Source organism: Oncorhynchus mykiss, chromosome 10 (assembly GCF_057628025.1).
Source record: "Oncorhynchus mykiss isolate SJ-2025 chromosome 10, ASM5762802v1, whole genome shotgun sequence".
In the NCBI taxonomy this organism is placed as follows: Eukaryota; Metazoa; Chordata; class Actinopteri; order Salmoniformes; family Salmonidae; genus Oncorhynchus; species Oncorhynchus mykiss.
In genome coordinates this window covers 52545713-52568963 of record NC_143031.1, presented here as the reverse complement: position 1 = coordinate 52568963, position 23251 = coordinate 52545713, and the positions used below count along the sequence as shown (strand labels likewise).

At 43.6% G+C, this 23251-nt stretch overlaps 1 protein-coding gene across 2 annotated transcripts; it reads right to left on the bottom strand.

Annotated features, from left to right (window-relative positions):
• Positions 1 to 162: 162 nt before the first annotated feature.
• On the bottom strand, positions 163 to 5163 carry pou2af2b (POU class 2 homeobox associating factor 2b). 2 transcript variants are annotated; one of them, XM_021618980.3, is made up of 5 exons: positions 4948 to 5163; positions 3285 to 3385; positions 1703 to 1745; positions 1098 to 1402; positions 163 to 781 (listed from the first exon to the last, which is right to left on the bottom strand). In XM_021618980.3, the coding sequence occupies exons 1-5, from the start codon at positions 4970 to 4972 to the stop codon at positions 380 to 382; spliced, it is 876 nt and encodes a 291-aa protein (XP_021474655.1). In that variant the 5' UTR covers positions 4973 to 5163; the 3' UTR covers positions 163 to 379. The 2 variants fall into 2 exon arrangements, with proteins under 2 accessions (XP_021474655.1, XP_090043185.1); XM_090187059.1 differs by having other exon boundaries at positions 4963 to 5163.
• Between the last annotated feature and the right edge of the window lie 18088 nt (positions 5164 to 23251).

Below are 23251 nucleotides of genomic sequence, written 5' to 3'. Positions count from 1 at the left end.
GCGACCTCTATTGTCTCATCCATGTTGTTACAATGCTCCCAAAAGAGGTAGGCCTAATGGTGCATTTTCATACTAGCTTCTTGAATAATGTTTTTAAATGGTTATAAACACACACACACACAGAGACAGACAGACAGACAGAGAGTTATAAAACACAGACACATATGTCCCAATCAAAGATTTATATCTGTATTTTATCATTTGCACAATTAAATGTTTATATACAGGTCAAACGGAATACAAAGTATATAATTATATTGTATAACAAACCCACATCCACATTCTCTGTGGTAGTGACTCTGAAGTTAACTGTACTGTAGCTATCCATTAATGTCCACAACAACATGTCAGTTCGTGTCTCAGTCAGTGTCCATGCGTATCAATAGGCCTTCCTGGGTTCATATGGCAACCAAGAGCCAGTCCCGTCATCCTTGGCCCACGAGGCATCACTGAGGGTGACGGCTACACTGCCAGGGTCCTCTGAGGGCACAGGTGATACCTTGACCCCTGAAGTCTCCCCCGGGGATGTCAAATATGTGTAACTGGAGGGGTAGCTGGATGAGGGGCTGTACGAGGCACCAGGGTAGTGCACCTCTTCCAGGGGGTGTAGAGAGTAGGGCTGGGAGCCGGACAGGGTGGATCCTCCACTACGGCCAGGTATCAGCCGATAGAGGGAGGGGCTGTCAGTGTCAGGTGAAGCCAGGCCAGAGGTGGCTGTGGTGGGCACTGGGACCTCATCCTGGCTCATTGAGTGTCCGTCAGACTGCTCCCAAGAGTCTCTCTTTTGAGGGAAGACATATGAGAACAGTGAGGGGAAGGTTAAGAGAGCAACACAGATCTACTGTATTCACATAATACTCAGAGGTTGTGATGATAAAACAAATATGAAAGTAATGGAGAAGCATTTGAGGACTGACTGGTGTCTTTTAAAACTTAAAGGTCTTACACTTGACTTGACCGTAAAGGGAGACCTTTACGTTTTATAAGACAGCAGCTCAAATGCACTGTGACACACTAAAGGAAGACTCTCTGTCTCTCTGTCTCTATATTATTTTTGAAACTGTCTCCATAGCAGTTAAGGTGAAATGTGTTTGTACCAAGAGGAGATTTGATGATTCCCCAGGGAGAGGTGGTAGCAGATGAGGTAGAGACGAGGTGGGGAAGAGGGATCCTCCGCTGGTAGAGAAGGCTGTGGCACCACGGTAGTCCCCAAATGACTCGGGTGTATAGTAGCTGTCAATATAGGCAGGGTAAGTGGAGGTGTGGTCGAAGGAGAGGGCCTTTGCCCCCAGGGCTGAGCTGTAGGGATCTGAGGAGTACTGTTTAGTGGACGGGCTGAAGTCTGAGTCAGTCAGGTAGGGGGGCCTCCTCATGCTATAGTAACCAGGAAGCATATGGGATCCTGTAGAAAGAGTCTAGAGGTGAAGCTTCCAGTGTAACAGTGGAACCCCCCCCCATAATATATACCATTTAGAAGATACTTTTATCCAAAGAGACTTAAATTACTGTGTGTCCATACATTTTAGTATATGTGATCCCAGCCAGACTTGAACCCATGACCCTGGCGTTGCTAGCGCCATGTTCTTACCAATTGAGCTAAATAGGAGCAGGTATATTTACATATGAACCCCACATACTGTATGCTGTGGTAAAAAGCTTCAGCCATAGTGATTATTACAATAGGCTCCAACAATAGACTCACCTGGCATCTGCACAAAGGCTGCCTGGGAATTACTTGTCCCAGCCTGCTGGTGAGACAGAGACTGATGAGTACTACCTACCACACTGGCACCACTTGTGTGTGTGTGTGTGTGCGCGCATTATGCAAAACAATGCACTGAACTTGGATCAAGCACAATTCCGGTGAGACAGAGTGAGAGGAAGTAAGCAATGAGCATGAGAGAGAATGGGAGAGACTGAGTGAGACCGAGGGGGAGGGAAGGAGGCGGAATGGAGGGCAGGCAGGCAAATGTTGTGGGTAAAAATTTGAATGTAATTTGCCAATTCGCCATTGGGATGTGCCCTACCCCCTCCAAGTGCCATTTCCCTAGTGAGTACACGTTGCTTGCTCTTTGGGGTTTTAGGCTTGGTTTCTGTATAAACCATTTGTGACATCTGCTGATGTAAAAATGGCTTTATAAATAAATGTGTTTGATACACAAACTAGTATACTACAGCACAGACAGAATACAGAGCCAATACTGACTGAGAAGACATCACACCTGCAGAGTTGGACTGGTTTATTTAATTATACCATACCTATCTAAACACTTGACTAGTGAAAAATATATGAGTGTTAAATGGACTTGTATTTTCCAATTACTCTGAGTAGCAATGCACGGGCAAAATGACCCCAGTCTATCATTCCGTTTAGAATAAATCAATTGTCCTTCCAGTTAGTCCATTTTATTCAAATCACCACCAAAATTCTCCTTCACACAGGTTTTGTTATTCTTCTCAACTGTTTGGACGGTATGATTACAGGGTAAAGCAGAACTAGGTAAATTCCCTCATGCTCTGCTGCATGAACCATTTGAAATGGTTTCACATAAACTGTCATAAGACGCACATGTGAACCAAGCTTTTCAGGCAGCCAACAATGACCAACCATGTATCTGCATTCTATTTTCATAGAGGTGCGTGAACCAAGCTTTTCAGCCAGCCAACAATGACCAACCATATCTATGAGAATACAAATATATGTCAATTGACAATACATCAGTTTATTTAAACAGTCCCCATTCCCATTGAGAGTTAATGAAAAAGAGTCGAGCTCTTTGTGATCGGTCATCAGACTGACCTGTCCCCAACTGAAAACGAGCAGCCATTTTATGATTTGGTGGTGACTGATGAAAGGAGCTTGTTGTCTTTCCCTGTTTGATCTAGGCCTGGGTTTAGAGATGGCCTAACCTCAGCTTAACTGCCTGGGGCCCAACAATGGCTTGCTTGTCTGAAATGATCTGCTGGGGAGAAGGCTAGTAGCATTGGCAGGTGTGTCTGATTTCAGGATTCTGATAGGTGACCTGCTAGTGCTACCACAGAAAGCCCAGCAGGGATGTAGCCTACTGTCAACCGAAGCCTCTTGGGAGCACACACTTTCACTCTCTCACACACTCTCTCCATGGGTATTTCCTTTGTGTGGTCGGTGGTGGTCGCGTTGATTGTTTAATTGAAAGAAAGACGATACAGAATGTAAATAATCTGAGAGGCGACTAGGGAGCGAAAGACCGAAACAGAGAAAATGGATGGGAGCAAAAGAGGACAAGCCTGAAAAGTAAACTCACGTTGAACCTGGGAACACTTGTCTGTCTCTGCCTCTTCTCTGCCAGAAGGTCTTTGACAGTGTGTTTGACCCTGACACCCTGGTACACTCTTTTGGAGTATTCTGCAAAGAAACCACGGGAGAGTCATAACCTGTTTATCCAGAGAATATAAATAGTGATCATTGTTATGATAATGTTATTAAACATTTGACCTGTATGTATTGGTCAATATATTAGTAGCCTACAGGCAGGATATTCTCTCTCTCTCTCTCTCTAGACACATTGTACAATCAAATGAAAAGGAAAATCTGCTCAGTCTAGTAGCTCCAAATGTAATAATTTTTTCATCAGGGTTTCAAATGAGACAACATGAATATTATGCAAGAGCTGCGGGACAAAATAATACTTTTTTGGCAGCATATTTTCCTCAGGACTGTCAAAAGAAAAGATATGATACAGAAAGTCCCTATTTGAGATATTATATTAACAATGGCTACAACGTGCATTGGCATTGTCCAATCTGATTTATTTCATCCCTTGTGATGTTCTAGTTTCCATACCATGAGATCATGGGAGAAGTTAGATGGAACCCACCCTGTCATATGATTTAATTTCAGATAAAATCATTTTAGATAATACAGTCTAGGAGATGCAAGATACGCCTAAACAAAATCAAATCAAACTTTATTTGTCAGATGCGCCGAATACAACCTTACTGTGAAGTGCTTACTTACAAATCCTTAACCAACAGTGCAGTTCAAGAAAGAGTTAAGAAAATATTTACCAAATGAAATAATAATAAAAGTAACACAATTAAATATTAATAACAAAGCTAGATTACAGGGGGTACTTGTACCGAGTCTATGTGCGGGGGTACAGGTTAGTCGAGGTAGGTAGGGGTGAAGTGACTATGCATAGATAATAAACAGCGAGGAGCAGCAGTATAAAAACAAATGGGGGGGGGGTCAATGTAAATAGTTCAGGTGGCCATTTGATTAATTGTTCAGCAGTCTTATAACTGAGGGTAGAAGCTGTTAAGGAGCCTGTTGGTCCTAGATTTGGCGCTCCGGTACCGAATGTCGTGCGGTAGCAGAGAGAACAGTCTATGACTTGGGAGTCTTTGACAATTTTTGGGGCTTTCCTCTGACACAGTCTAGTATATCGGTCCTGGATGGCAGGAAGCTTGGCCCCAGTGATATACTAGGCCGTACATCAATGATATAACAGTGATGTCAGCAGTCATTCTAAGAAATGGTAGGCTATTTCTTGCTACTCAGAAATGTTACAGATCCATAAAAAAGTGTTATGGGGAAGAAATTGAGAAATAAATTAAATATTGACATGGAAAATGTCATTTAGATTTATTCAGTTGGCTAACGGTGAGCCCTAGTGGCTTAAACTTCAAAGTTACCAGATACCAGTAATATAATATGCTAAACCTTAAGCAAAATATTTTAAGGCATTGAACAAATGCCATAGGCTAATCCATCAGAACACAAAACATACATGTTGTTTTTCCTCAGTTGTAACCTAACATGGCTTCAACGTCAATTAAATCTATAATAAGGACTTAGCCACGCTCTTTTATACGGCCACTAAACATAAACAATTATTGTTTGAAAATGTTTTGCACAAAGGCCTTTCCATGTTGAGATGAAACATGAGAAAATATACTGTACCGTACCCTCCATGAGCGTACCTGCTTCCATCGTGTAGGCCTAGTTATCCACACAAGGATCTTAAAGGGTATTCTCTTAATGTATCCAGGAGTTGAAGTGAACAGTGTTCATGATACCAAACTTCAGCCCCTTACAATCTAACTCTGTGCCAGTCCTATAGAAGTTCAGATGTGATAACCCAGTCATTGAAGTGCCTCTGAGGCAGTCTTTTTGCTTTGTGTAAATGCAAATTATTGGCTGGACGTTTAAAAAAAAATAATTTGCATCATTATTCCAGATTAGACAGAGAGAACCTAGCTTTCCCATCGTACTGATGCAGGGGGATGTGTTTTGGGAATTGTTTTGGTGATGGTGGAGATGATGGTGTTGATGATGAGGAAGAAGATGAGATCGGTAAGAGAAAGAGGAGGGCAACAACTTTTGATGATGAATACTACAACATCATTTTTCTTTTTTTTTTAAGCTTTCAGCTTGTTCACCTGTCAAGCTACAGTATATCTCACAAAGCCAACTTGTTCTAGTAGAGGGGGTTTTCCCAGGACTCAAACGGCTGTATGTAGGTAGACCTGATGACCCCACACTGGGTAGGGGATTAAACAGGTGTCCAATATGAATCTCTGGTAAAAGTCTAAAATGCATATATATTTTATTTTTTTATTTTTTATTTTTTACCCCTTTTTCGTGGTATCCAATTGTTTAGTAGCTACTATCTTGTCTCATCGCTACAACTCCTGTACGGGTTCGGGAGAGACAAAGGTTGAAAGTCATGCACAACCCAACCAAGCCACACTGCTTCTTAACACAGCGCGCATCCAACACGGAAGCCAGCCGCATCAATGTGTCGGAGGAAACACCGTGCACCTGGCAACTTTGGTTAGTGTGCACTGCGCCCGGCCCACCACAGGAGTCGCTGGTGCGCGATGAGACAAGGATATCCCTACCGGCCAAGCCCTCCCTAACCCGGACGACGCTAGGCCAATTGTACATCGCCCCACGGACCTCCCGGTCGCGGCCGGTTGCGACAGAGCCTGGGCGCAAACCCAGAGTCTCTGGTGGCACAGCTGGCACTGCAGTACAGCGCCCTTAACCACTGCGCCACCCGGGAGGCCCAAAATGCATATATTTTATCATTATTATTACCGTACATTTATTTTCTAGGATTTATTAAGATATTTTGGAATTTGTTGACATTGATTGGTAAGGCATGTCAGTGGGTCATGTACAGTAGTAGTGAATTACAGTATATGACACAGGGGTGTTAAACAGGAAAGGGTAGTTATTTTGGAGGGGTTAAATGGGAAAGGGGAATACCTAGTCAGTTGTAGAACTGAATGCCTTCAACTGAAATGTGTCTTCCGCATTTAACCCAACCCCTTTGAATCAGAGAGGTGTCAGGGGCTGCCATAATCGACATCCACATCTTCGGCGCCCGGGGAACAGTGGGTTAACTGCCTTGCTCAGGGGCCAAATTACAGATTTTTAACTTGTCAGCTCGGGGATTCGATCCAACAACTTTTCGGTTATTGGCCCAACACTCTAACCACTAAATTACCTTCCGCCCGACTAACCGCTTTTGTAACCCCCTGCAGGAGAGCCTATGTAGAAAGCACCATCTCTTTCCATGGAAATGGCCAGGCTTAGTGAATCATTATAGTTTCAAGCTGCATTTCTGTTTTCATGGGAACATTATAATCAGGCTAACTAACTCCACCCTCTCCTAGAGAGAAACCCCCTGCCCATGCTCTGTGTGTACAGTTTGATAACGCAGTGCCCTCTTTATCTCTCTCTGGCAACACAGAGCTACAAAGGCCAGTGGCCACTGTCTGCTGGTTTGCAGAAGAAGCAAACATTGAACAGACTCAATATCAATGGAGCCTGGGCACCTCAAACTTGTGCATGTTTGTTAATATGATACATGTTTTGTACCCAATGTAATTGGGTCATGGTTGATGTGGGGGGTAGAGGCCTGTGGGTTAGAGATGGCCTGACAGAGTGGAGTACAGCCTCAGGCACTGGGTGTTCGTTATTGTCTGAGTGGTACATCAACAAGTGCAGTTGCGTTCAGACAGTTAGGTGGGAGTCGTCGATCAGAGATATCATCTTGTTCAAAATAACAGTACATTTTTAATAGCACAACTTGACCTCATCTTTGCTCCAGTTCTTTCCATGGCAGGCAGACAGACAGAGAGACACATGTAGGCACAAGCAACAGTCATTGCAGGACTTGGTCTTCATTGACTTTATTCAATAGACATTTTCTCAGGTCAGTAGGGACAGGCATTGGCTCAGGATGCTTCATGGCAGATCCAATATGGTGGGTGAACAAAGTGGACTTTGACACGCAGCCACCCGCGTCCCGGGCAGCTGAGAGGAGGAGGACGGCAGGAGGAGGCGCATGAGGACGTTCACGCTCCTGACCTGTCAGCACTCTTAATTAAATACAGGAAGGAGCACTAACTAGGCCCGCAGGCTCTGTGTGTCGATGGCTATCGGAGCGAGGAGGAAGTGGGCAGAGGGAGCGGAGGCAGTGTGACATGGTCTACACCTACGACAGGCCGGGCAGTCTTTGAGGTTTAAGAGAGGCTGGCTGGCAGCAGAACACAACAGATGAACCTGTGACATCAAACTCTCTTTATAGTTAATTTGATCATGGCTTTGTAGTTTGTCTTTGGGGCACAAAATGACATGGGTTTAAACTAAATGGTTTCAAAAGATGAATAATGAATTGATTCCTTTCTCACCTGGCCGTGGTCTTTGACTTCAAAATGGACTTTGAAGTCTTGAGGAGAGTGGTGATTTGTGTTGTGATGTGGGCTTAGCTCAGGTGTGAGAGAGTGTTGATGGCAGAGAGAAAATGTAGCTTTTTGTGTTTTAGGACCTTTTCTTGTTGCAGTGGAATTTCAACTTCTTATCAAGGAGTAGCAGTGGCTTCAAACATTTTCCCTTCTTCAAAAGAGGGATGTCATCAGAGGGAGAGAGAGAGAGAGGGATGGTTGTGACTGACATCGTAAAGATACAAACAACCAGAGGAGAGATCAAAGAGCATCCTAGAGCATAGAATGAGAGAAGGAATGGAGACAGACCAGTTAATCATTTTGGAAAACTGACCAAAAAGTCCCTAACATTGCAGCATCCATCTTTAATTAAGGCCACAACAGCACAGGCATCTGACACTCATTCACATATCAGAACGAGACATCCTCTGATAGTCAATCCACAGGATGTAAAGTATCTGTGTCTTTAGCCTATTTTTTTATCATAAAAACCACATGAAAAAAACTAATTTCAGAAACAAAGGACCCTTATTACTTCTAAAGCCCACATCAATGGATCCCTGATTAAAAAACAGCCTCAATAGACCTACAAAAGGATATTCTCAGTCAATGTCAGTGCCGTCTCTTCTCTAGTCTCTTTTAATCAGTGGAGGGTACTGAGAGTACTGTCTGGCCTATAGTGCAGGCTACTGTCTGGCCTTGGTCTTATAGCAGGTGGGGTACTGTAGACACTGCAGGACTGACACCTGAGGCACACTGGGCCCTGTATCTGTCTGACACTACAAAGGAGCCAACAGGAAATCCCATCCTGACTCCTTCCTGGCTACGGGTGAATCACTGTTCTCTCCTTCCTGGCAATGGGCCAATCACTGCTCAGGATTCAATATACTAAGGCATTCTTATTCGACCTACAGTATATCACCACTAAACTAGATGACCATGGAGATATATTAGTCAAAATCAACAAACCAGCAGGTTAGACGGCTGTAAGAACCATATATTTATGAAACATCAGCTCTTTGACCAACTGGCTCCGAGACAGCTTCTACCCCCAAGCCATAAGACTGCTAAATTGTTCATTAAATGGTTACCCGGACTATCTGTACTGGGTCTATCTTCCACTGACTCTATGCACACTCACACTCCTATATATATATACACAGTATATAGACACTCACTCACACACACTACACTGACACTCTCACTCATAGACAAACATTGGCAGTAGAATGGCCCGTACTGAAGAACTCAGTGACTTTCAATGTGGCATCGTCATAGGATACCACCTTTCCAACAAGTCAGTTCGTCAAATTTCTGCCCTGCTAAAGTTGCCCAGTCAACTGTAAGTACTGTTATTGTGAAGTGGAAACATCTAGGAGCAACAACGGCTCAGCCACAAAGTGGTAGGCCACATACTCTCACAGAATGCGAGTGCTGAAGCGTGTAAAAATCATCTGCCTTCGTTTGATACACTTACTACCGAGTTCCAAACTGCCTCTGGAAGCAATGTCAGCACAATAACTGTTTGTTGGGAGCTTTATGAAATAGGTTTCCATGGCCGAACAGCCGCACACAAGCCTAAGATCACCATGCACAATGCTAAGCGTCAGCTGAGTGGTGTAAAGCTTGCCGCCATTGGACTCTGGAGCAGTGGAAACGCCTTCTCTGGAGTAAAGAGTCACGCTTCACGATCTGACAGTCAGATGGACTAATCTGGGTTTGGCGGATGCCAGGAGAACGCTACCTGCCCAGATGCATATTGCCAACTGTAAAGTTTGGTGGAGGAGGCATAATGGTCTGGGGCTTTTTTATCATTCGGGCTAGGCCCCTTAGTTCCAGTGAAGGATAGATCTTAACCTTCCAGCAACAATGATATTCTAAGCTTCCAACTTTGTGGCAACAGTTTGGGGAAGGCCCTTTCCTGTTCATCATGACAATGCCCCCTTGCACAAAGCGAGGCCCATACAGAAATGGTTTGTAGAGATCAGTGTGGAAGAACTTGACTGGCCTGCACAGACCCCTGACCTCAACCCCATCGAACGCCTTTGGGATGAATTGTAATGCCGTTTGAGAGCCAGGCCTAATCGCCCAATGTCAGTGCCCGACCTCAGTAATACTCTTGTGGCTGAATGGAAGGAAGTCTCCACAGCAACTTTTCAAAGACTAGTGGAAAGCCTTCCCAGAGGACTGGAGGCTGTTATAGCAGCAAAGGGGCAGTGGCAACACCATATTAATGCCCATGTTTTTCGACAAGCAGGTGTCCACATACTTTTGTTCATGTAGTGTATCTACCTCATACCTCGTGCCCCTGCACATTGATTTGGTACTGGTTCTCCCTGTAAATGGCTCCATTCTTGTGCATTTTATTCCCCTTGTGTTACTATATTTTTCATTTTATTATTATTTTTTAACTCTGCATCGTTGAACAGTTCGTAAGCAAGCATTTCCCGGTAAAGTCTACACCCTTTTTATTCGGTGCAAGTGACAAATAACATTTCATTTTATTTGACGATTTACGAGTTGTTCGTTCACTCATTAATTCATTAATTTAGAGCAAGATACATTATTAGAAAATCGTCATTACTGTCTGTTGGTTGACTAATTTCTATGATGTAAAGACAGTGATAGAGCACATACAGGTACATACAGTAGATGACATCTGCTGATTATGTTCATTGACGGATTTGTTCAGGAAACTCTGCCCCTAAAGGCAATCACTCATTTGCCAAGTTTTTATAGTCAGATGGCAACTTGTTGCTATCCTTCCATGATGCTGTGTTGGGGAGCCAAGCTAAGGGCAGATCCTGACAGAATACAATAATGCCTAACAACCTACCTGTTTATCCAAAACAGGTAGATAGGTGTCGTCATACAACTGAGAATACTGTAGCATCACCTTTTCCCAAAGGTGTGTTACTGTTAGTTACCTGTGTTTCCTCACTTGGGGATGATGTCAGAGGCAACTGTCACCTCACCTGTAGTGGTATTATGTTCGCTTAGTGACCACACCCAACAGTTGAGGAGTCAATACTGCTTACAATAACATTACATTTATCTGTCTGTTTACCGCTGTGTGGGTGATCTGATCAGTACACACTCCGTTGCTATGCTGTTTCATTCATACAGTTGTGTCATCCTATTTATAAATCCTAAGTATAAATAATGTCATGGGATCACTCATGGGCCTTTGGATCTGAGAGATGAGGTAGGGTGACAGGGCAAGATAAATAAACATCGGGTTAAGGAGCTTTAATTTCAGTCAACCTATGTCTCACTGTTGACATTCTGCGTTAAAACCAGTGTAACACCCAAGTTGTTGATATACTTACTGTACAAGGTAATGGAGAACTGTAAAATATCCCTCTAGTTCTATTTTACCTTCACTAGGTGTCAGTATTCCCCTTGCTTACAGTAGGCTAAATCTGTCTGACTGTCTCAGATGGTTAAACAGGGAGCCACAAGACCAAGCCACAAGCCACACAGTTTGATATCCAAACCAGGAGGCCACATGCCAAAATCCAATAGTCTTCTGAAATACCTGAGCACAGCCTTTGCTTATGGAACTTTTGAATGAACCCCATGCATGTTGCTCACGACATATTCTCTGCATCCAGAATCCTGTTGCTTTCCAGGAAACTGCCTGGGATATGTTGACCATACGAGAGAGGATATGGTGGTGGAGCCTGGGAGATGAGGCTCTGTCTGTCTCATCCATTGTGTCTAGATGACGCACACAGGCACGCATGAACACACACACACACAGTCTGGAGTTACAATCAGGAGTCAACCATGACCTCAACCTGCACCGTCAGCCTCCATCACCTCATCTCTTAGGCTTAGGGTAAACCTCAACATCCTCTCATAACAACAAGCTGTAAATTCACTCCATTCTTCTGATTTTATTCTCTCTCTACGCCATCATCTTTCCTCTTCCTCCTCTGATCCTTGATCTCTTCTTTCCTCCCATTCCCCATTTTCACCCCCAAAGTCACCAATTATTATTTCAAAAGAAATTGGCAAAACAGTCCTGTATTGTCAATGAATGTTGGTGTTAGGTATTGTGCAGTATACATTGTTCACTTTCGAGGTTCTGTGATAACTGCTTCCGTTGTTTCTGGGATAGCAATCATTAATAAACATCCAGGGGACCAACAGACGAACGTCACAGCATGAGGAAGTGACTGAGAGGTCAGCCATGGCGCTGGGTTCCTGGAGGAGAGAACCAAGCCAGGAGTAGTCAAGTCTGGTCCTTTCCTTCCCATCATAAATAAGCATAAGTGTTAGCTGCCTTACTGGGCTCTGGACTCCAACTCAGTGACCAGGAGCTAGCTAAACCTGATGACACTACCATCTGTGGACTGCACTCTCTCTCTCTCTCTCTCTCTCCAAGTCTCTTTAAATCCAAGTCTCTTTAAATCCCTTACAATAGCTTTCACAGATAACAAGAACCTACGTTCTATCATTGTCTCCCCATGCCCGGCCCGCTTTTGTCATTCGACTCGGCCGATTTCTTTATTTTAATTTATTTGTCTTATTTTTTCCACACCAAATACAATCACACACGTACAAACAACAATTTACAGACGCACATAACCAACTACTACATCTCCTCTGCCCAGTTCTGCACCTCACTGTAAATATATGTTTTTTTTATTGTGTCATTGACTGCACGTTTGTTTATCCAATGTGTAACTCTGTGATGTTGTTGTTGTCGCACTGCTTTGCTTTATCTTGGCCAGGTCGCAGTTGTAAATGAGAAATTGTTCTCAACTGGCCTACCTGGTTAAATAAAGGTGAAAAAATGCTTACACCTCCATCACTAGTGCCTGCATTATTGTTTGCCACATGGCTTTAAATTGTACCAATTCGTTTTTCTCGGTCGCCCCCATGCTATTTTAATAATTAATCATTCGATTTTTACATTTTGTTAATGATGGCGGATTAATTGATGTCCATTTTTTTAATATCCATTTTTTTTCAAGATGAGTGATGAGAAGAGAATCGTCCAGCTCATGCCATGTCTTGAAATATGCAGACAGACGAATTAAAAGGAACTTTACATTGCAATACTTCTGACAGCCAAATATCTAGCGCCGCCCATAACTTTTGGACTTTGTAGCATTCCCAGAAAGCATTGATTATTGAATCACTGTTAGTTTGAACTTCTTTGGGACTGGGGGGCAGTATTGAGTAGCTTGGATGAACAAGGTGCCCAGAGTAAACTGCCTGCTACTTCGGCCAAAAAGCTAGAATATGTATATAATTAGTAGATTTGGATAGAAAACACTCTGAAGTTTCTAAAACTGTTTGAATGATGTCTTTGAGTATAACATAACTCATATGGCAGGCAAAAACCTGAGAAAAAAATCCAACCAGGAATTGGGAAATCTGAGGTTTGTAGTTTTTCAAGTGATATACAGTGTCTATGGGGTCATATTGCACTTCCTAAGATGTCCACTAGATGTCAACAGTCTTTAAAACATTGTTTCAGGCTTCTACTATGAAGGGGGAGCGAATAAGAGCTGTTAGAATCAGGGGTCTGGCAGAATGCCATGAGCTAAGTCACGTGCGCGGCTGTGAGCGCGAGCTGTGTTCCCTTTCATTTCTAAAGACAAAGGAATTGTCAAGTTGGAATAGTATTGAAGATTTATGATAAAAACATCCTAAAGATTGATTCTATACATCGTTTGACATGTTTCTATGAACGTTATTGTAACTTTTTTTACTTTTCGTCTGGACTTAGTGCCCGCGCATTGTGCATTTGGATTACTGGACTAAACGCACAAACAAAAATGAGGTATTTGGACATAAATGATGGACTTTATCGAACAAAACAAACATTTATTGTGGAACTGGGATTCCTGGGAGTGCATTCCGATGAAGATCGGTAAGGTAAGTGAATATTTATAATGCTATTTCTGAGTTTTGTGACACCTCTCCTTGGTTGGAAAATGGCTGTATGGTTTTCTGTGGCTAGGCGCTGACCTAACATAATTGCATGGTGTGCTTTTACGTAAAACGTAAAATCTGACACAGCGGTTGCATTAAGGATAAGTTTATCTTTAATTGTATGTTTAACACTTGTATCTTTTATCAATGTTTATGATGAGTATTTCTGTAATTTGATGTGGCTCTCTGCACTTTTACCGGATGTTTGTTTGAGACAATGTATTTCTGAACATAACGCACCAATTTCAAACGAGGTTTTTGGACATAAAGATGTACTTTATCGAACAAAACACACATTTATTGTCTAACATGGAGTCCTGGGTGTGCCATCCGGTGAAGATCATCAAAGGTTAGTGATAAATTTTAACCCTATTTCTGTCTTTTGTGAAACCTCTCCTTCTTTGGAAAATGAATTTATGGTTTTCTGTGGCCAGGCACTGACCTAACATAATCGCAAGGTGTGCTTTCGCCGTAAAGCCTTTTTGAAATCAGACACTGTGGCTGGATTAACAAGAAGATTATCTTTAAAATGGTGTTTAATACTTGTATGTCTGAGGAATTTTAATTATGAGATTTGTGTGGTTTTGAATTTGGCACCCTGCAATTTCACTGGCTGTTGTCAAGGTGGGATGCTAGCGTCCCACTTAAGACATCTGACTCTAGTGTTGTCCTGTAGAATTTGCGAATTTTGTATAATACATTTTTTGTATAATATATTATATGCAACAGTTTGTACTGGATTAAGCATACATTTTTGTGAACAGTAATTTCATTACTGTCTTAGAATGGCGTCGGAGGGGATGGCTGCCATTTTACAGGCTGCCATTTTCCCGCGTTTTTAAAGTTATTATGTACATAATATTGCTGCTACCGTCTCCTATGACCAAAAATATCTTCTGGACATCAGAACATCGATTACTCACTTTCTATAATGAGTCTGACTCAAGGGATATACTGCTTTCTCGGGAATGGGCCCAAATCCCCAGGCAAACTTAAATCTGTTTTTCCTCATTTCTACTAGCATGTCACATGTGCAACCAGATGAAAAAAACTATAGGCCACCTTTACTCCACACACAGAGACGCATACAAATCTGTCACTGGCACTCCATTTGGCAAATCTGACCATAATTCTATACTGCTGATTCCTGTGTGCAAGCAAAAACTAAAGCAGGAAGTACCAGTGACTCGCTCAATACGGAAGTGGTCAGATGACGCGGCTGCGGAGGACTGTTTTGCTAGCACAGACTGGAATATGTTCCGGGATTCATCCAATAGCATTCCACCTAAGTAATCGGCTTCATCAATAAGTGCATCGACGACGTTATCCCCACAGTGACCGTGCGTACATATTCCAACCAGAAGCCATGGATTACAGGCAACATCCGAATCGAGCTAAAGGCTAGAGCTGCCGCTTTCAAGGAGTGGGACACTAATCCAGAAGCTTATAAGATATCCCTCTACGCCCTCAGTCTAACCATCAAAAAGGGAAAGCGTCAATACAGGATTAAGATTGAATCCTACACCAGCTCTGACACTCGTCGGATATGGCAGGGATTGAAAACTATTATGGACTACAGAGGGAAAGCTAAATGCCTTTTTTAATGCTCGCCTAGAGGCAAGCAACACTGAAGCATGCATGAGAGCACCAGCTGTTCCGGACGACTGTGTGATAACGCTCTTGGTAGCCAATGTGAGCAAGACATTTAAACATGTCAGCATTCACAAAGCCGCAGGGATAGACTGATTACCAGGACATGTACTCAAAGCATGCGCGGACCAACTGGCAAGTGTCTTCACTGACATTTTCAACCTCTCCCTGACCGAGTCTGTAATGCCTACATGTTTCAAGCAGACCACCATAGTCCTTGTGCCCAAGGAAGCGAAGGTAACCTGCCTAAATGATTACCGCCGGTAGCACTCACGTTGGTAGCCATGAAGTGCTTAGAAAAGGCTGGTCATGGCTCACATCAACACCATTATCCCGGATACCCTAGACCCACTCCAATTCCAATTCCATAAGAATAACAAATAATTAAAGAGCAGCAGTAAATAACAATAGCGGGGCTAGATACAAGGGGTACCGGTAAAGAGTCGATGTGTGGGGGCACCGGTGTCGAGGTAATTGAGGTAATATGTACATGCAGGTAGACTTAGTAAAGTGACTATGCATAGATAATAACAGAGTAGCAGCAGTGTATGAGGGGGGGGGGGGGGGGCAATGCAAATATTCTGGGTAGCCATTTGATTAGCTGTTTAGGAGTCTTATGGCTTGGGGTTAGAAGCTGTTTAGAAACCTCTTGCCGTGCGGTAGCAGAGAACAGTCTATGACAAGGGTGGCTGGGGTCATTGACAATTTTTAGGGCCTTCCTCTGACACCGCCTGGTTATAGATGTCCTGGATGGCAGGAAGTTTGGCCCCGGTGATGTACTGGGCCGTACGCACTATCCTCTGTAGTGCTTTGCGGTCGGAGGCCAAGCAGTTGCCATACCATGCAGTGATGCAAGCCATCAGGATTCTCTCGATGGTGCAGCTTTGGGGTGACAGGTAGCCTAGTGGTTAGAGCGTTGGGCCAGTAACCGAAAAGTTGCTGGATTGAATCCTTGAGCTTGCAAGGTAAATATCTGTCATTCTGCCCCTGAACAAGGCAGTTAACCCAGTAGGCCGCCATTGTAAAGAATAATTTGTTCTTAACTGACTTGCCTAGTTAAGTAAAGGTTAAATCCCAAAACCTTTTGAGGATCTGAGAACCGATGCCAAATCGGAGTCTCTTGAGGGGGAATAGGTTTTGTCATGCCCTCTTCACGACTGTCTTGGTGTGCTTGGACCATGTTAGTTTGTTGGTGATGTAGACGCCAAGGAAATTGAAGCTCTCAACCTGCTCCACTACAGCCCGTTGATTAGAATCGGGGCACTTTTGGTCTTCCTTGTCCTGTAGTACACAATCATCTCCTTAGTCTTGGTTACGTTGAGGGATAGGTTGTTGTCCTTGCACCACACGGTCAGGTCTCTGACCTCCCTATAGGTTGTCTCATCGTTGTCAGTGATCAGGCCTACCACTCTTGTCATCAGCAAACTTAATGATGGTGTTGGAGTCGTGAGTGAGTGAACATGAGTGAATAGGGAGTCAGGAGACTGAGCACACACCCCTGAGGGGCCCTCGTGTTGAGGATCAGCGTGGAGGATGTGTTGTTACCTACCCTCACCACCTGTGGGCAGCCCGTCAGGAAGTCCAGGACCAGTTGCAGAGGGAGGTGTTTATTCCCAGGGTCCTTAGCTTAGTGATGAGCTTTGAGGGCACTATGGTGTTGAACGGTGAGCTGTCGTCAATAAATAGCATACTCACATCCTTTTGTTCCTTTTGTCCAGGTGTAAAAGGGCAGTGTGGAGTGCAATAGAGATTGCATCATCTGTGGATCTGTTGGTGCGGTATGCAAATTGGAGTGGGTCTAGGGTTTTTGGGGTAATGGTGTTGATGTGAGCCATGACCAGCCTTTCAAAACATTTCATGGCTACAGACGTGAAGTGCTACAGGTCGGTAGTCATTTAGGCAGGTTATCTTTAGTGTTTTTGGGCACAGGCACTATGGTGGTCTGCTTGAAACATGTTGGTATTACAGACTCGGACAGGGAGAGGTTGAAAATGTCAGTGAAGACACTTGCCAGTTGGTCAGCACATACTCGGCGCACACGTCCCGGTAATCCGTCGGGCCCTGCGGCCTTGTGAATGTTGACCTGTTGTTAGATGAATTTAATTATTATGTATTCATTAACCAATTCAATTAAAATACTCAGTCTGTACCCAGTTTTTGTAAGGTTCTGGGGGAAATGAAACAGACGGAGACCAGCCAAAAATAGTCAGTGACGTTTATCCTCGAGAGCTCTGCCTATCATTTCCTGTACATTGGTTTATATACCTCTCATTTCGTCATAAATGTCCCTCCTCCTCTCAGACAATGACAAAGCTGCTTTTCAATTAAATTCCAACACATACACATTGCTTATCTTCTGCTACCATATGTTGCACAATCTACTGCAGCCCAACGGTTTCTCCCCTCCCTGGTTAAGGACCAGACATATTTCCTGTTGTTAGTTTCACTGTGATCACGAGTTGTCTGTTGACCCTACCACTTGGCCTATGTACCAACATATTATTTTAACAGACGACAGACAGACCACTCTGTGAATCATATTATAACTCTACGACCAATGTATACATTATTTAGCCATATTTGATAAAAACCCTTCACCTGTTTGAAGATCTTACTCACATCGACTGCAGAGAGCATGCTCACATATTTGTCCGGAACAGCTGATGCTCTCATGCATGTTTCAGTGTAACCTGCCTCAAAGCGAGCATATAATTTATTTAGCCCGTCTGGTAGGCTTGTGTTACTGGCCAGCTCTTGGCTGCTTCCCTTTTTGTAGTCTGTAATAGTTTTCAAGCCCTGCCACATCCGAAGAGTGTCAGAGCTGGTGTAGTACGATAAGCTTCCGGGATAATCTATCAAATGTATTTATAAAGCCCTTCTTACATCAGCTGATGTCACAAAGTGCTGTACAGAAACCCAGCCTAAAACCCCAAGCAGCAAGCAATGCAGGTGTAGAAGCACAGTGGCTAGGAAAAACTCCCTAGAAAGGCCAGAATCTAGGAATAAACCTAGAGAGGAAGCAGGCTATGAGGGGTGGCCAGTACTCTTCGGCTGTGCCAGGTGTAGATTATAACAGAACATGGCCAAGATGTTCAAATGTTCATAGATGACAATCAGGGCCAAATAATAATAATCACAGTGGTTGTAGAGGGTGCAACAGGTCAGCACCTCAGGAGTAAATGTCAGTTGGCTTTTCAAAGCCGATCATTCAGAGTATCTCTATTGCTCCTACTGTCTCTAGAGAGTTGAAAACAGCAGGTCTGGGACTGGTTGCATGTCCGGTGAAGAGGTCAGGGTTCCATAGCCACAGGCAGAACTGTTGAAACTGGAGCAGCAGCACGGCCAGGTGGACTGGGTACAGCAAGGATTCATCAGGCCAGGTAGTCCTGAGGCATGGTCCTAGAGCTCAGGTCCTCCGAGAGAGAGAAAGAAAGAGAGAGAGAATTAGAGAGAGCATACTTAAATTCACACAGGACACCGGATAGGATATGAGAAGTACTCCAGATATAACAAACTGACCCTAGCCCCCCGACACACAAACTACTGCAGCATAAATACTGGAGGCTGAGACAGGAGGGGTCAGGAGACACTGTGGCCTCGTCCGATGACACCCCCGGACAGGGCCAAACAGGAAGGATATAACCCCACCCACTTTGCCAAAGCACAGCCCCCACACCACTAGAGGGATATCTTCAACCACCAACTTACCATCCTGAGACAAGGCTGAGTATAGCCCACAAAGATCTCCGCCACGGCACAACCCAAGGGGGGGGGGGGGGGGGGGGGGGGGGCGCCAACCCAGACAGGAAGATCACATCAGTGACTCAACCCACTCAAGTGACACACCCCTCCTAGGGACGGTATGAAAGAGCCCTAGTAAGCCAGTGACTCAGCCCCTGTAATTGGGTTAGAGGCAGAGAATCCCAGTGGAAAGAGGGGAACCGGCCAGGCAGAGACAGCAAGGGCAGTTCGTTGCTCCAGAGCCTTTCCGTTCACCTTCACACTCCTGGGCCAGACTACACTCAATCATATGACCCACTGAAGAGATGAGTCTTCAGTAAAGACTTAAAGGTTGAGACCGAGTTTGCGTCTCTCACATGGGTAGGCAGACCATTCCATAAAAATGGAGCTCTATAGGAGAAAGCCCTGCCTCCAGCTGTTTGCTTAGAAATTCTAGGGACAATTAGGAGGCCTGTGTCTTGTGACCGGAGCGTACGTGTAGGTACGTACGGCAGGACCAAATCAGAGAGATAGGTAGGAGCAAGCCCATGTAATGCTTTGTAGGTTAGCAGTAAAACCTTGAAATCAGCCCTTGCCTTGACAGGAAGCCAGTGTAGGGAGGCTAGCACTGGAGTAATATGATAACATTTTTGGGTTCTAGTCAGGATTTAGCACTAACTGAAGTTTATTTAGTGCTTTATCCAGGTAGCCGGAAAGTAGAGCATTGCAGTAGTCTAATCTAGAAGTGATAAAAGCATGGATTACTTTTTCTGCATCATTTTTGGACAGAAAGTTTCTGATTTTTGCAATGTTACGTAGATGGAAAAAAGCTGTCCTTGAAACAGTCTTGATATGTTCTTCAAAAGAGAGATCAGGGTCCAGAGTAACGCCGAGGTCCTTCACAGTTTTATTTGAGACGACTGTACAACCTTTAAGATTAATTGTCAGATTCAACAGAAGATCTCTTTGTTTCTTGGGACCTAGAACAAGCATCTCTGTTTTGTCCGAGTTTAAAAGTAGAAAGTTTGCAGCCATCCACTTCCTTATGTCTGAAACACATGCTTCTAGCGAGGGCAATTTTGGGGCTTCACCATGTTTCATTGAAATGTACAGCTGTGTGTCATCCGCATAGCAGTGAAAGTTAACATTATGTTTTTGAATGACATCCCCAAGAGATGTCAAATTCAATCTAAAAACTATTTTCTCTTGGATATACAATGAAATCAATGTGTATTTTTCACCATGTTCAATTCAAAATTAGAAAATGGCCTCCTTGGTCCCGGTGCTGGGATACATGGGGAAATGTTGTATTCTTATTTATCAGGATGCCTACACTTATGCTGTTACTACAGTAGGTGGTAGTGTAACAGTATTACTTTAGTCCGTCCCCTCGCCCATACCCGGGCTCGAACCAGGGACCCTCTGCACACATCAACAACTGACACCCACGAAGCATCATTACTCATTGCTCCACAAAAGCCGCAGCCCTTGCAGAGCAAGGGGAACCACTACTTCAAGGTCTCAGAGCAAGTGACGTCAACGATTGAAACGCTAATAGCGCGCACCACCGCTAACTGGCTAGCCATTTCACATCCGTTACACTAGCATGGGCCTCTCCAACACAGCTCCTCTTTAAATGTTACATTTCTCCTTTTTTTAATGTAACTCTTGCAAGAAAACCACCTCTGCTGACAATCTCTAAGTGTTAGTGAACCATATGCTTTTTTTCTCATCATGGAGCCAGTGCACATTCCATGTGATACATTGGATTTTGTTGGTCTTTACTTGTATAGAATCAAAGTTAACCTTATCATTGAAGAACCAAGGAAAACATTTTAGCAGACATGACATATGAGGGTGGTGGGCATTCCATAGAATGGGAGGTTCGTAGTATAAATACATAGTTACTGTATACATGACATATTCAGCACGTGGGCTGAGCAGACATTTAACAAAAAACAAAGAAAATTACCTTTTTGTACTGGAGGTGCTATGCCTTATTAGGACATTTTAGTGCCGACTTCTTAAGTACCCCAAAAAATTTGAATACATACATTGTACATACATTTGAAGAATGACTGCCACTTAAGTACTGTGGTTGGTTTGTATTACCTTATCAATTAAAGTATAGTGGCTGTTGGGTGTCTACTTGGGGCGAGTGGGTCCTCTGAGAGATTGAAATGGGATGAGTGGAGGACCCAATATTAAAAAACTGGACATTATGGTCATAAATGTTTGTCTGTAAAGAGAAAAAGTATGTGGGCAAATCTGACCCACATATTGACCCCTGTTAATCGTGCATGTGTGTAAAATCACTCTACTAGGGTTTTTATGCAACGTTATTGTACGGGTGTTCCAACTTCAGCCTCTGTTAAAATGCCATAAATATGTGGTTAAGATATACTGAGACGAACCAAAGTAATGACTATCTAGCTCTTTGATATGGCTTCAGTTGCCATCTGTCTCCTATTTACTGTCATTAGAAATAATGTTCAAATACCTTGAGGCTGTATAAAAGCCTTCCAATAAAAGGTAACTGGACTGACCTGGTCTGCATATGACTGTCACTCTGAGGCCTTGGACTCTGTGTTCTTTCTACCTGACTGCAGCAGAAAAATTTAACAGTCAGTGAACCCTGGGAAGGAACGCCCTCAGTTTATACAGACAGCCATTTTTATATGTCTATACTCGGACAGACTGACGGGGAGACTGGAAGGGCTGATTTGGAGGATATTAGGCTCATTGAGAGGACAGGGGAGTGAATTGTTCTTCCCACTGCCTAGCCCACCAACACCAGCCTCATGCAGCCACACTGCGGAGGGGAGATGGTGGCTGTTTGTGTGTGTGCACATGTTCTGTGCTATATGCCACTCATGTCATACATTTCTAAGCTGCATCTGTATCCAAACACTTAGAAAATGTAATAAGAAGGGAAAAAAGCTGCTGACTGGAATCTTCCTCTGCTCTGCCCACTCAGCCAGGAAATTATGGGATGATGCTCTCCTCTCCACCATCTGTCTCTCTGTCTGTCCCAGAGCAGCTGCCATGGTAACAAACATTTCCTTGGAAGCCAGAGGCTGGAGAAATGCTAGGGCTTTTTATGTCCAAGACTTTGGATCGTGCTGCATGGTGACATTCTTTTATCAGATCAGAGACAGAACTTGGCTATTTTCTGCTGCTGCAGTGGCTCGGCTACTAAGGCAGTGCTTTTGGAGAACTTCTCCCAGTTGTGTCTGGTCATTCAAGGTAGGCCGTCAATATAAACAATTATTTGTTCTTAACTGACTTGCCTAGTTAAATAAAGGTTTTTAAAAAAGACTCATGACCTAAATTCCTTGCCATGATTGGTCTTGTCCAGCGGTGTAGTGGTGCCTGGAGAAGTGGGTATACAAACATTTAGCCTTACTGTCTGCCCAGAGAAGGAAAGGCACCCCGTGTGATAAATTATGACACACAGTGCATTTGGAAAGTATTCAGACCACTTGACTTTTTCCAAATGTTGTTACGTTACAGCCTTACTCAAAAATGGAGTTTAAAAAAATTTCCCCTGACCAATCTTCACACAATACACCATAATGACTAAGCCAAAACAGGTTTTTAGAATTTACATAAGTATTCAGACCCTTTGCTATGAGACTCGAAATTGAGCTCAGATGCATCCTGTTTCCATTGATCATCCTTGAGATGTTTCTACTTGATTGGAGTCCACCTGTGGTAAATTACATTGATTGGATATGATTTGGAAAGGCACACACCTGTCTAGACAAGGTCCCACAGTGCATGTCATAGCAAAAACCAAGCCATGCGGTTAAAGGAATTGTCCGAGACAGGATTGTGTTCAGACACAGACCTGGGGAAGGGTACCAAAACATTTCTGCAGCATTGAAGGTCCCCTAGAACACAGTGGCCTCCATCATTCTTAAATGGAAGAAGTTTGGAACCACCAAGACTCTTCCTAGAGCTGGCCGCCTGGCCAAACTGAGCAATTGGGGGAGAAGGGTTCTGATTTTTTATTATTTTTGCAAGTCACACTTTATTAATAGAACACAACAAAATTGTTTGTTCTACAACAATTCTACAACCATGCTTAAAACACATTAGAAGATCACTTTTGAGGCCTGGAAAACAATCGAAGATATTTAGAGTTTTGAGTGTACTTAATTCAACTGTGCACTGTTGTTTGGTTAGCGATATTTCTGTTGTGCACTTGAGATCA